Here is a 14,721-nt window from a genome sequence, read left to right as displayed (position 1 = left end):
GTTGAAAACTTGTTCAGGGAGGTAGCCTCCCTTATTGATGAGGTTAGGAAACTCTTCCTCCATGTAACAACAAGCAGCATTGTTGTCAGCAGAAGAAGCCTCACCATACAGAAGCATGTTTCTGAGGCTGTATCTTTTTTGAAATTTTTCAAACCAGCCTTTGCTGGCTGAAAAGCCTCGTCCTCAAGGAGGCGAATCATTCCTGGCAGCGCTATTACTGGCTTGAGGTTCATCAGCACCTTCTTTACCCTCTTCATTGTCGTCATTGGGCAAGATTTGGTCATAGAGAGCTTTGGCCTTTGACCTGATCATATTAGTGTCCAAACTCACTGTCTTTTTCCTGCAATCAGCAATCCACAATGCCAGTGCAGCTTCCATTTTCGCAATTCTGTTATTACGCAGAGTTACCACAAATTTCGCTTCTTTATTGAAGGTTATTGAAGCAGTTTTGTGGATGATTGCTTTCTCTTTCTTGATGTACCGCACTGTACATTCATTACCTCCTTAATGGCATGCCACAGATGCATAACTTCTGCCCTCTTTGATCATATCTAAAAGTTTCACTTTTTCGCAGATGGTCATCATCTTTTTCCTCTGGAGGAAGCTTTTGCAGGGGCACAGCGCTTAGGCGACATTATAAGGTCTTAATTAATAAAAAAAAAATTATTACTTAAACAAAAAAATTATCACCAACACAACACTAGAATACAGTATGCGAGACAGTCAACATCATGGACAAGACTGGCGAGATACAACAAGAGAATATGCCAGGTGAGGCTGCGATGATGTGCAGACAATCAACTCGCAGGGATAAATCCACTTGTACTCTCGCTGCTCGATGTCACACCGGAAACCAATCACGTGCCTTTATAGAGAACGTGGTATGTACTCTGAGTCAACTCACTCTTCGTTTGGTTGTATTTTTTCATTTTTCATTTTTGATGAATATTGTGGAAAAACTGCAAAGTACTGAAGCCGCGAAACATGAAGCGTGAAGTGGCAAGGGAACACTGTATTCACTGTGAGTGAATTTGAGATATATTAAACATACAAGTTAATTTTATGAATTAAGGATTATTCATTTCTCAACCACATTGTCATCATATCTTAAAAGGCAAAACATATCTAATATTTTTAAATATTTCGATGTATTATAGCTTATTTTTATATAACTTTTCTTGTTAATTTTTCCCCTTTAGAAAAAAACATTTCTTTTAGTCTTATTTTTCATTCTAGATTGTATTCTAGATTCAAATTTATCTGATGCTATCAAAGTTATTAGTACTTTTAGTAGTGTTTTCAAGCCTTTTTTGTGTGCTGTTTCAAGAATGCTTAAACATCTGTCATTGGCAAATTTTAAAAATAAGAATAATAATAAGCTTTTGGGAAATTTCAGTGAATCAGTATTTGGAAGACCTTTGCTTGCCCCAGGATGTCTTGCTCACAAAAGCACTGCTGCAGAAATCTCAAATTTGAATTCCATTTTATGCGAAAAGCCTAGAGTGAGTTATTTTCATTTAATTATATGCCAAAAATTTTTGCTTGATAGTGTATATACATGGTAATTATTCTTTAATATTATTTGCAATAATCCTGAAATTTAGATAGTGCGATCTAAAAATTTGAAAGACTTCTTAAGTTATTAATTTTTACTTCTTAAATTATTAATTTTTAATTATTGAAACGCCTATATTTTCAAAGAAGAAACACAATTCTGCTTATAATTCTGGAGATCTAAGACTAAACAATCCATTCTTTGAAATACACTCTTTTGCAAAAAAAATCAAAGCACGAAGAAGGTGTTTTGCGATCATGACGAAATTTGGTATGCAAAAACATCTTGATTGAACATGCAAATGATCAAAGTTTCAACGCAAATGAACAGGAATTGCGATCATAGTGCACAATTTGCAAAGTATAAAACTAGTAACAGAGGCGGAAAATTTACCTGTTTTTGTTGCTTCCATTGTAATTCCATAAAGAAGCAAGTAAAGATGACACTGAAAACCTTACAGACAACTGAGCGACTTTGAACATGGTCACATTGTAGGGTTGCGTGAAGCTGGGTGGTCATACCGAGCAATAGGCCGCCACCTGCAGCGTAGACACTGCTGTATAAAGATGTTGGCAGCAATGAAGGAAAGAGCCAACAAAATGAAGGCTCTGGAAGGCCAAGGAGTGCAAATGCAAGGCAAGATAGGATAATTGTTCGTCAGGCCTGAACCGCCCCAACTGTATCATTGCCGACTATTCAACACACTGCAGCCACATCTATACCTCCTGTGGTACTGTCCACCATTTCACGGCACTTGTCTGGGCGGCGTTACGCTCACAAAGGCCTTTTAGGACATTTGCCTTTGACCTCACAACATCGCATAGTAGGCTGCCAGATTCGGGGACCACAAAATATCGCAGATTTGGAGTGACAACTGATGAATGCCTGGTAGAATGTGTCACAGGCTGACATTAGGAACCTCTTTCACTCCTTGCCTCAACGAATTCAAGCATGCATTGCCGTCAGGGGTGATTCGACCAAGTACTAATTTGAACACTGAAAGGGTGATTGCGAGCCATGAACAAGTACTATGACCTTGATTTTTAATCATTTTATTATCTGTGTATGAGCTATACACATATTTAATTTCATCAAAATCAACCACTTCCTTTATGGTGCTTTGATTTTTTTTGCAAAAGAGTGTATAACCTTCAATTCAGTTTACATTGCATTTTTCAGCTTTAGAATTTATATGTTATAATAATGCTTTCATATATTAAAATTATTCATTCTTTATTTAAATTTTTTATTATTAACCAAATGAGTGATTTCTAGGAAGCTTTGATTCAAACCAATCGCAGTGTTGTTGAATGTGCATCTACTGAAGGGATTGCTTTAGAGCTCAGTTCTCGATTGACTCCTGAAGCCCTGAGGAACAGAATCGTTTCTTTCAAGTAAGATTTTTAGTTGATTAGTGATCAAAATTACCTTTTACTTGAGCATACTGGCAATTGGTAAAGTTTTATACCATATAGCCAATGATTTCAGTGATATAGTGAAACATTAGAAAACTGGCACATCATAGAATAACTTATATGTGTTTATGTATATATGAATGGAAAGCAATTTCTGAAAAATAATTTATGTATTTAAATTTTTAAGGATTAAAAATTCAATACGGTAGTATCCATGTATACTTCCACAAATAATTCATTCCTGGACACAGAGCCAAGATAATAGTGAGGAACTTGCTTTTGGTGAATGGCTAAGAGGGGTGTTTAGAAAGGTCCTTTCTGAAGGCATCCCTCTCCTTAGGCAATTAGTCCTCGTATGCTTTGCCATACCCTGAATTAAACACACAAACATAGTAGAAAGATTATCTTTTATTTTTAAAAAAAAAATATTGGTGCAAAATTAATGTTCTTCAGATTTAGGTATTTTAAAAGAGCAGCTTATAATTTAGCCCAAGAATGTCTGTATGATGTAAATGCTTTAGATATTTCATCAGAAGTATCTAGCTTTTATAAACATGCTGTTTAATTAATTGTGGTTCCTAAAGTAAGGTCCTGTCTTTTAAAGTTGATTTGTCAGTATAATTTAACTCAGTTACATCTGAATTTGGAAATTGCATTAAGAATATTTTTAGTATTGCCAATTACTGTTATGTGCGTGAAAGATTTAAAGCAAGATCAGATCTTTTAAAGATGATTTGGCAATACTGTTTAGTTTAGTCATATCTGAATTTAGAAATTTCATTAGGAACATTTTTGACATAAAATTGTTTATTAAAGCTGTGCTCTGATTTAGTGTAGTTAATTTTTGTTCAGCATAGAATTGCACAGATATAGTTAGTTTGATCATATATAGAGATATTTACTTCTTTACCTCAAGTGGAAAAATGCCTAAGCATAGCCCTACCTGAACATACTGTGGGTAACAGTCAAAGTGCAGAACAGGGTATTCATGTAATGCAGGGTTAATGCATGAACAAGCCTTTATCATTATTAATAAATAATAATAAAATATACTGTACACTATATCATTCCATACACTGTATTGTTTGTACAATAATCCAAAATTTTTTCTTTCTCATTAATGGATATGACATCACAGCTTCTCTTGAGTTTCGAACTCCTGGTAGCAGCACAACTTTTATACTTGGAAACTATTGCAATGTAAATAAAGAATATCTGAATAGAAAAAGTGCAGTAACATGCTATTGTGAACAGGGCAGTTTTTAAAAGCAGAGCTGAGGGAAATTAACTAAGAAAAATCTGTATACATGGGAGAGAAGTCAAATAGTTTGACTCCTGATAACTGTATTCCCTGAGTGACATTTTATAGCTGTCAGGGGGAAAGCTTAATTAAGAAAAGTGCTGTTCTGAGGAGAGACCTGTAACCTGAGAATATACCTGTTGTTCTGAGAAGATGACCATTTTCATGGCCCTCCCAATTTAGTTATATCCATTAGAAAAGTGTATGCATGTGCTTATAGTAATGACTGCATGGGAATATAGTGCTTATCTTGTGTTGATGTCTGTATTTCCCATTTGTCATAGGCTGTTTATTACTTGGCATACATTTTGAAATTGAAAGAACTTATCCTTTCCATTGCAAACCCTGGATACTGGGATATGATTGTATAATTTTTCTTACTTTTTTTTTACAAACATTTTTATAAGACTTTTTATTACTTTAAATTGTGTAGTGGGTATTTTTCACTATGCACAAACAAAAATTAATATTATGGCTGTATTTGAAACAATCTAACCAACTGCTACATTCTGTAAAATCATTACCAAATAAATTTCTGTGCAACCTCCTCACACTTTTTTAGGATATAATAAATATATCACATCTTAAAAATTTTAACTGAAACAAAAGTGTTTTTTCTGCTGCTTTAAAAAAAATTTTTTTCAACCTTTCCTGTAGAGTTCTGTAAAATTTTTTCTTTATCTTGAACAAGTATAGTGAGAGTAAAGAAAAGTTCTATAGTCCTTTATAAAACCAAATTGCAAATGAATGTATTGAAAATATCGTAAAAATTTTAACTTTAGTTACTGATTTAGTGATAAAGATTGAATCTCATGAAACTCTATTTTGGGGGAAAAATTATTGAATTTTAAAATTTTATTTTCTTCAAAGGTAAAAAAAAGTTGAAATTTTGACTGATACTTATCATCTGACAGTTTAATTTTTGGTATATACTCTGATGTTAACATAAAATTCTTATGGGAGTGGAATACATTCGTTTTTGAAAATTTATATGCTTTTTGGATGATGTAGCGAATGCAACTTGGAAACTAATGTGTTGGTTATGTCAATGAATAAGCTTATCAAATCAATTAATACATTTTCATATATCTGCTAAGTACTGATATGTTCAAGAGATTCCTGTACAGTGTGATAGTTCTACCAAAACGGAAAGCATCAATGTACTTGACAAATTTTTATTGATCCTTGTCAAAATAAATAAATTGCCTGCTTTAATTCTTTTATTATTTTTGAAGTATTCACCAATTAACCTGCTACTTTTAGGCAGCTTATTCTTTCAGTAAGCTTCCTAGCCTTTGAAAACTTCTTAACAGAGCTCCATTGTGTTAAAAATGTTCAAAAAATGTTTTCAGTTATTAATTTTCTTATCAAGCTTTAACTGAAAGTCCCATTTTCCAAAAAATACTTAACCTGTGAATGCATAATTACTTTTTCAATTGCTTATTTAAGTAATCTAGATTTTGAACTACAGTCTATTAAAACTAACCATTCAAAAATGGAATAGTAGTATATAATTCCTGTTATTGCTTTGTCTCTATGGTTTCTAATTGTGCCCAAAGAAATTTAAATTTGCAGTATATTTTCTGAATAGCTATGAAGATTAGGTGATATATAAAGAGATAGTTTTTGAATATCACCAAAGTTTACAAAATTGATATTTTTGTTTTTTGCAAATTTACCTTTTCTTACTATTGTAAATTACAGTATTTTTAAGCATAGAAAGAATTGTCTGATCTCAGATAATGTCATGTTGTAATGAAACATAGATGCCAGGAAGCTAAAAAAAATATGTGTGGCTACATCCTGGATTTTGCCACAAAAACTCAGAACCTTTGTTTTTAAAAAATTACATGCTGAAAATATTATACATTATAATGATTTAATAAAAACCGTACTCATTGTTGTGTAGTGCTGTATCGAATTTGTTTCCAGTATCATGGAAAAGTATTAAGAGAGGCTTAATTAATACTGCATCTGTGTGTAGACTTAGTAAAATGTTTAGTAATTCAGGGCTTAATTAATAAATAAATAATTTAAATAAAACTCAGAAATTGTATTCATTGAGTAATTTTTATGTTGTCAATGTAATTTTTCTTCATTTGTAATCTCTTTTAGGGAGAAGCCAAAATCTCTTATTAAAAACTGTGGAATATTACAACAAGCCTTAGCTGTAGTCCAAGCCTTAGAATATTCAAAAATAAATTCAGTTGATCATCTGTCTGCTATTGAAAAAGCTTTAATCCAGTTCTTAGCAACATCTCCAGAAGAAGTTTTGAGTAATATAATGCAAATGGTTGCTGAGAAGGAGGAAATGTAAGTTACGTAGCATTGTTATATATTTATTTTTACAGAAAATACAGGGTGTCCATAAAAAAATCCCACTTTCAATGGCATATTACAGGGTTGGCCAAACTTCATGTCAGTAAAAGCCGCACATTTGAATTCAGGAATGTTCAAGAGCCACATCTAGATTTTCTAAAAGCCACAAGTTCATATTTACATCATTATAGAAGTAGTGGAGGAGGTTTTAAGTAGAAAGAAATCCCTGATAACTTTGTAAATTAATTAATTACTTCTTTTTGGACACTGAATAGTTTTAGTTTACCATATTTCATACATATATTTTATATGCACAAGCCACACAAATTGCCGGCTCTCGAGCAGCACTTTGGCCACTCCTGGTATATTATAACAGTTTAATTTAGACTGTTTACAACAAATCATATATCAAATGGAAGGTAGACTAACCTAGTTTTTCTTACAAATGTTCAATATGTGAACCTTTAGTTATATGGCATGCATCCAACCTATAGGCCAATTCTTCCCACACTTTGGTTAAGAAGTCCAGAGTAATGAAAGCAATAGCCTGTTCAGTTCTGTGTCTCAACTCTGGCAAATAATTAGGTAGTGGTGGAACATAGACACAATCTTTTATAAAGCCCCAAAGGAAAAAAAATCACTTAGCATTAGGTCAAGTGAACATGGAGGCTAGTGAAAAAGAGCTCTGTTGTCTTGACCATTATGACCAGTCCAATGGTCAGGGATTTTGATATTTCACCACTCTTGTACAAAGAGATTACAATGCAGAGGATCTCTGTCTCATTGTCAAATATAGTTTTACCCTCTACTAGTTGGGGAAAGAGTCATTTCTTTAACATATCCAGATAAGCCCTCCTGCCTGTTGGTAGCTTCAGTGAAACAAAATAATCCATACACTTGACATTGGGACTTCCAGAGAATCCCTTTCGTGTTCTACAAGTTCATCAGGATGTTCTGATCCCCAGATATGAACATTGTGGGTATTTACCTTCCCACTGAGATGAAAAGTTGACTTATGACTAAACATCACACAATCAAAAGGTCATCTTCTCACTTAAACACTTCATTTGCAGAGTTGTCATATGTACCAACTGTAACTGATATGGATGTATGTGTAAGCATTTTATTAAAACCTTCCAAACTGTTGTCTTTGGCTAGTGAAATTCAAGACTTAACATCCAAACAGATTTCTTAGGCCTACAAAATCAGGTAAGATGCTTTATCCAATTGTTTTGAATTGCCTACACTATCAGCATGTGTTTTTGCTACATAAGGGATCACAAGTAAAATGAAACATATACTGAATTAAGATTACAGATTCACTCTTAGCAAATTGCAGAACACAAAATGCTTTACACTGAGGAGTTGCCATTTTGCTTACATGGTGCAGAAGTGAGAAAACAACAAAGCAGTACTCATATATGCACTTATCTAAAACTGTTTGAGTTCCTCTTTAATTGTGACCTTGAAGCAACACTACAATGCTTAAAGTTGGTACTTATTAAAAATTATAACTGGGACGTTATTTTAAAATTATTATTTATAATCACATATTTTAAAATCATCAAATTTACCTACTTACTGTATTTTAAAATTAGGCAGTTTTGCCATTTAACTTTATATAGTTATGCATTTTATTCATTTGAGATATCATAAAATAATATTCTGTTAAATACTTAAAGCATGAAAAATTTAAACCAGTATGCTTAATGATTATAGTAGGAAGTATTTGATGGAAATAGTAGGAAATGCACTATTTGAAGTAAAATATTTCCTGTCATTGAGCATCTCTTTATGAAGTAAACACTAATAAAGTAATTTCATTAATTTTGTGTTGTGCATGGATAAGAAATTTGAGTTGCCTGTTCTCATATTTTAAAAGGTATCATACATTATTTTTGCATTTTTATGATAGGGGTAAGAAGTAATTGTGGAATTTTTTTTTTTTTTTTTTTTTTTTTCCATATATAATATTTTTAAGTGTAAAGCAACTAAAATATTGCATCCAGTGAAGTATTCTAAAATAGAGTATTTCAAATGAATGTGATTAGAACATTCTTCTCTCCCAATTCTGATAACTGGATGTAATATTTCATATTATTTAATAATTCATATATTTTCATTTGCAATAAAGAATTACTTTATGATTTCATATTTTTCATTTTAATTATCATGTAAATATTTATTTTTCATTTGTTTTAAATTTTAGGAACTATAAGATGGAAGAAATAATAGTCTTTTTGGCATTCTTCTATATGCTTTCTGGTTGCAGTAGTGTGGAAAATGAATCTGCTATGCAAGTAAGGAATAGAGTAATTAAAATCAATTAAAAGTACAGGTAGCATATTTGGGGGATTAGGAATAGTTATCAATTAAGGAAAAGATTTGAGTGAAATTAGGGGTGGCTGTATGAACATGCAAGCATGTGTTTGAGGGAAGCAAAAGTGATTCAAATGCCTGTGTTAATTAATAAAGTGATTTTAATACTTGTAATTTAGAAGTTTAAAGAAAATTCTTCATTAGTTTTGATAGTTTTAGGATATGCATTATCTCTTAATTCTGGCTCTTGTTTCAGAATTGGTCTTCTATAAATCATCAGTTGATGCATACCTTTTTAGTTTATTTTTAATCTAGAAGTCTCTGATTATATAATTTTCTTGATATGCATAATATAAAATATATTACAAAATTAGTTTTAAGAATACCGTAAAGGGCTGATTATTCTGTATTAAACTGAAATTGTCTTTAGTTTGCTGCTTACATAACAGCTCAAACCATTAAATAATTTTTCAGGCAACTTTGATGGAAACATTCTTTCAAGATAGTGGTACAAATGACTTAGCTTCCTTATTTGGTGAGAAATATTTCTTTTTATGTTTCACTGTGTGTTAAACTGTTGATAATAATCATAATAATTATTGCTCGTGTATATGTTTGTGGGAAAAAAAAAAGGTTGCTAATGTAAAATATGTATAAAAGTTGTCATTATTTTAATTAAAAATATTATTAAGAGTATATTTTGTATATGCTTCCTTTAAACTTCTGAGAAGCACTGTTTTAATCAAAATTTTATTTGTTATGAATTCAGTAAGCTATCTAGTTCACTTTTGAAAGTTTCTTTTCTTGATATCTAATTTTCTGTAATGAATTACATTTAAGCACTGTTGTTTACTATAAACATTTTCTGTTTATTTTCCTTATTATGTTAAAAGCCTTTAAGCACTTTTTATCTTTTTTTTTTTTTTTTTTTTCTTTTTAAAGATACATTCTACTAGAAGAAGAAGAAAGTTAGAAATAAACGTAATCCATAATAACTTTACTGTTATTACATTTCATCCTTCTGTCGGTTACAAAATCACTCAGATTTTCCAGAAGTTCAATTTTCAGGTCATTTTCTCAATTATCAGTAAAGTCCATTGTTGAACTCTAAAAACAATCCCATTTATGATTTTAATTCATACGGAATTATAGCATATCTTATCAGCATGGCTGTCATACTTTGGCAAAACAGTTTTGGTTTTGCAAAAATTACCCATAAACCTTTTTCGGCTTGTGTAGTTCTCAAACTGTGGTTTGCATATCAGTGGGGGTGCACAAGCGCACAAAGCTTTAGTCAGAGATGTTCTAAATAATTCACAGTCATGGTGAGAAACAACAAGTATTATAATGAATGCTGATAAAAAAAAAGTGTTCAGAAAGTTAAAATTTTCCATTGAATTAAAAAGAAAATAATTTTAAGAAATTCATAATTAAAATAATTAATTGTGTAACCATCATTTTTCAAAATGTCTGCAAAAGCAATATAATTAGTTTATAGCTAGCCCCACTGACATCATTTATATTGCTTGATTCCTTAGGCATCATATGCAGCCCAGTCCTGGATCTTGGGGGGGGGGAAGCTTGGATCCCTATTCCAGGCAGCCAAATTCAAGTGTGGCTCTCCATCATGTTTAGAATGTTGTTTTATTTTGCTATAACAATAGTACCAGGTTTTAAGAAATGCATAGTAGCAATGTTATGTTAGCACCAGAAAACTTGAGATCCAACCTCCATCAAAATTGTTTGATTATTATGAAATATTGTATGGGCCAAATAATGGCTGATGATCAAGGAGTTAGTGCCAAGTTTAAAAATTTCTTTTAAGAAGGTTTGTAATTAACCCCTTTAAGGAAACAGAGAGTTAAAAAGAAAGTTAAGTACAGCCAATTACAATCACTGTAAAGATAAGATCAGAGAGAAGACAACATAGGGACTCTAGACATCACTGGCAAGGTCAGACTGCCCCTCTCAGTGATGCTTGGAGTCCCTTTGTTGCCCTCTCTCTAGGCAGGGGGGGTATTTAAATGAGAGCTAAAAAGCTTGTTCCATAGCAACATCTCTTGGGAAATGAAGGAGAACCATTGTAATTATTTTCCAAGACTGCACCCAATAAAAATTTATCTTTGATTAACCTGGACCTATGAAATAATTCAAATTAATGTATGTCAAGCATATACAACAGATCATCCAACGTGGGCTATGTCTTATGAAGCAATCAATGCATTTAGACTTTTTGGAGCTATTTGGCAACTTGAACTCACTTTTGACTTCACTTGGAACATTGGCACTCGTTTTGGCTTTTTAAAAGTTGGATTTATTATTTTTATGTTTTTTAGTCTTGAAATTTCTTTTGTTCACTTTTTCATTTTTTTTAAAGTATGCCAACTTTCAGAAGTCCGCGCAATATTTAGTGAGATGCAAATAGTGGCCATAATTATGTCAGTTTTTAGTTATTATTAAGACAAGTCATAATGTATTTCATTTTGTGTAAAAGAAATCATGAACATGCCAAGAAAAAAACTCTCAGGAGTGGAATATTTTAAAAAAAGCTGAATTTGTGTCATGTTTGGCTCACTCCTTGAGTCTTGTCGGTTTGCATTCTGCCTCATCATGCCTGGAAGCAGTTAACCTATATGGAAGTCTTTTGCTTTTCTGTCAGATCCACTGCTCAATGCGATATTATGAAAAAATGTACAAAAACCAACTTAAATGAAAGCATCCAAATGAGACGGTCAGCAAAGGTTTTGGCTGTGTAGTAAAATCCTTGAAGAAATTAAAGATATTTCTCTTAATGCAGAACCAAAGTACAAGGCAGGGCATCTCTTACATGCTGTGAAAAATTTTGGATTTATTAACAACCTGACAATTTGAGCTAATATTCTTTGAGACATCAATCGAATAATATTGAAATTCAAAAACAAGGTATTATAATCCTTGTGTATTCTGTCACATTAATGGAAGGTCTGACCAAAATGCAGAAAATTAAAGAAAATCCTGTGGAATATTGGACAGAAGACTTTAACCCAGTAACCAAAAAAAAAAAAAAAAAAAAAAAAAAAAAAAAACTGAATTTGTGCCTGTTCTGACAAATAAATGAATTCTAAAGCGCAAAAAGCAACTTGTAGTGCAAGGATGAATTACAAACACTTCAGCCTGTTCAGCTATTTTCTAAGGCAATAAAGAGTATTTGATTCATATCAGAAATTAAAATGGGGGTTAACAGCTCTACTACACTAAATTCAAATTTTGTGTTTCTCAATGGTCATGAAATATTGAGTATGTCAGCTGAAGAACTGCAAAAGAATGAAGCAGATCTTGCCCAAAAATATGAGCGAGACCTAAACACATTGAGTTTTGCCAGGAACTCACTGTGATTAAAGAACAAACACCCATGCTATTCACTGACACAAAAACACTTAACACATTCTATTTTTTGCAACAGATCTACACCTATGATTTTCAGGATGCCTTTTATAATATTTGTATTATGCTGTGGATTTACTCTTTGCTTCCAAGAGCATCCACAAACCATGAGCAAAGTTTTAGCAAATTAAAACTTATTAAAAACTATCTGCAATCATTGATGAGCCAGGAGTTTTTATCAAATCTCATGATTCTGTCAATCGAAAATCAAACTGCATATAAAATTAATTATGATGATGCCATAGATTGCAGAATAAAAGGCTTGTAGAGTAAAATCTTATTTTTTGTTATTAATTCCATAATATTTTAATAGCATCAGAGGACAGGTAGGAATTTAAAATTAATAATAAAATAAAAAATATGGAAAGCAAGATAGGAAGTGTGAATACTAAGCTTTTCCTTTCAGTGACAGCCTGCATGCAGTTGCTGCACAAACTGCTGAGTGCTAAAAGCCACTGAACTCTGGTAGTTTGATCTGAAGTTCATGTCCTAGCAAGCACAGTGTCTGTATGGGTCGCTTCCTTGCTTTTTCCATGTATAACATAGATATGAGCCAATTCCCCTTAAAAAGTTCTCTGAGGGTATCCCTTCCTTTCCAAGTAGTGCCTAATGGTGAAACACACAATAAATAAATAAATAAACGGCCTCAGCAGTGGCTGCATGGGTGGTTTTTATGGTTTTTCCTATGTGTAACATGAACACCAGCCATTCTTCCTTAAAAAGTCCTCCACAAAGGCTTCCTTTTCTTAGGTAGATAGCCCTCATGACTTTGTCATATTCATATAATTTTACCAAACCTAACTAATATTCAAATAACCTAACCTCGTATGCAATGAATATAGAGTGGTAAGAATCTTAGGAGTGGATGATCTCCCTACAGCAGAACAGTGAATGGTGGCAAGGACAGGAGAATTATAAGTACTTGTGCCTGAATTCGAAGGTAAGCTCACTGGAAAGGCAACTTTCCTGGGAGATGTCACACAGGTTTTTAATTATGTAATTTTTGGTATGCATCTTTCGTTTGCATAAAAAATTGGCACATAAAGAATTTCTTAATATAGGATTTATTATATCTTTATCTCACCCGAATAATTTCTCTGTGAGGGTGGCAGTTTTAAGTTTTTGCCGTACCTCGTAAAAATCTAAGATACGGTGCTGATGCACCGTATCCCACTTTTCCACTTTTCCAATTTTTCAAAGAAAGTTAAATAAAATATTTCAGTCAGCAATTTTTTTATTGTTGGGTGTATAAAAATATTGCAGCCAATAATATTTTTAATATTGAGAAAATCATCAAATAAGTTATGTGCTTGTCTTTCTTTACAGTTTTGTTTTCTTTTCAGTCTGGTAAAAGATAGGCCAACTATAGTAACAAAATTCCAAACAGTGGTCAATTAAACAATTAATAAATTTTTACTAAATATTCTAAAGGTAAATAATATCAAATTTTATCAATTAAGATATAACACAGATAATAAAAAATGTGAAGCATCCTACAGCATAAGTTATCACATTGCTAAAAACAATAAAATGCTGAAAATTCAATGCTGCTTAATGCCTATTTAGAGAAAAAACATATTCAAAAAATTAACAACTTTCACTTCTGAAGCAATACAATTTCTTTAAGAAATTAAAATGTATCCAATGACTATTAGTCAGTAATTGAAAAAAAAACGGGGTTAATTTTTTTTTTTCCTGCACATGTTGATGAGATAACTAGTATATTGAACCTTTCGAGATCAAGTCTTAATTTTTGCTTTAAATTTAATTCATATGAAATTATATATTCAGTTTAAAATAATTACACATTTAGTATTTTAGTGTGGTATAATATTATTTCAAGAATGCTTAGAATTTGAGTATAGGCCTAGATCTTATTAATAGTCAATAAATTCATTAATTCACTCTTTTTTTTTTTTTTTTTTTTTTTTTTAAGAAAAACTGCTATTCAAAATAATTATGATACATTAATGTTGTAATAATTAGTCTTTGTTTCATTATATTTTTCTTACTAAATTAGTACAGTAGTAAGATATATTGCATCAAACTGTAACAGAAGAGAGCAATAGCTTTGAGAGAGGGGAGAACAGAGGGTATTCTAATTTGCAAAGTCTCATTAAAGGGTGTGCTAGCAAATTGGATGTCCTTGAAGCATTTCATGTGCACAAAAAAAAAAAAAAAAAAAAAAAAAAAAAAAAATTTTTTTTTTTTTCTTTAGCATCCATTTATTACCAATCTTTCTGTACACTTTCAGGATTATACTTTTTATGTTTTAATTCCTATTTTCTACAATAGATAAAACTGTTTGTATTTGCTTTGTACCTCCCATTGGTTTTGGTGTAAAAATGGTTGTTACTTCTCTCATTTTGCATATAAAAAAAGGGAGATCT

The 14,721-nt window shown here is 31.8% G+C and overlaps 1 protein-coding gene across 4 annotated transcripts in view; it reads left to right on the top strand.

Moving 5' to 3' along the window:
• The window catches only part of LOC118187071 (sec1 family domain-containing protein 2-like), a 77,807-nt gene that overhangs the window by 51,151 nt on the left and 11,935 nt on the right, over window positions 1–14,721 (top strand). For all 4 annotated transcript variants that reach the window (XM_085811841.1, XM_035357248.2, XM_035357249.2 and 1 more), the window contains 5 exons: window positions 1,397–1,502; window positions 2,831–2,949; window positions 6,386–6,583; window positions 8,799–8,889; window positions 9,383–9,443. In XM_085811841.1, the coding sequence (XP_085667967.1) occupies window positions 1,397–1,502; window positions 2,831–2,949; window positions 6,386–6,583; window positions 8,799–8,889; window positions 9,383–9,443 (575 nt within the window). The remainder of the gene's footprint in view (window positions 1–1,396; window positions 1,503–2,830; window positions 2,950–6,385; window positions 6,584–8,798; window positions 8,890–9,382; window positions 9,444–14,721) is intronic.

The sequence above is a fragment of the Stegodyphus dumicola genome, chromosome 2 (assembly GCF_044657685.1).
Source record: "Stegodyphus dumicola isolate Sdum_Otavi_A_Nest chromosome 2, ASM4465768v1".
Lineage (NCBI taxonomy): Eukaryota > Metazoa > Arthropoda > Arachnida > Araneae > Eresidae > Stegodyphus > Stegodyphus dumicola.
This window is presented reverse-complemented; position numbering and strand designations above follow the sequence as displayed.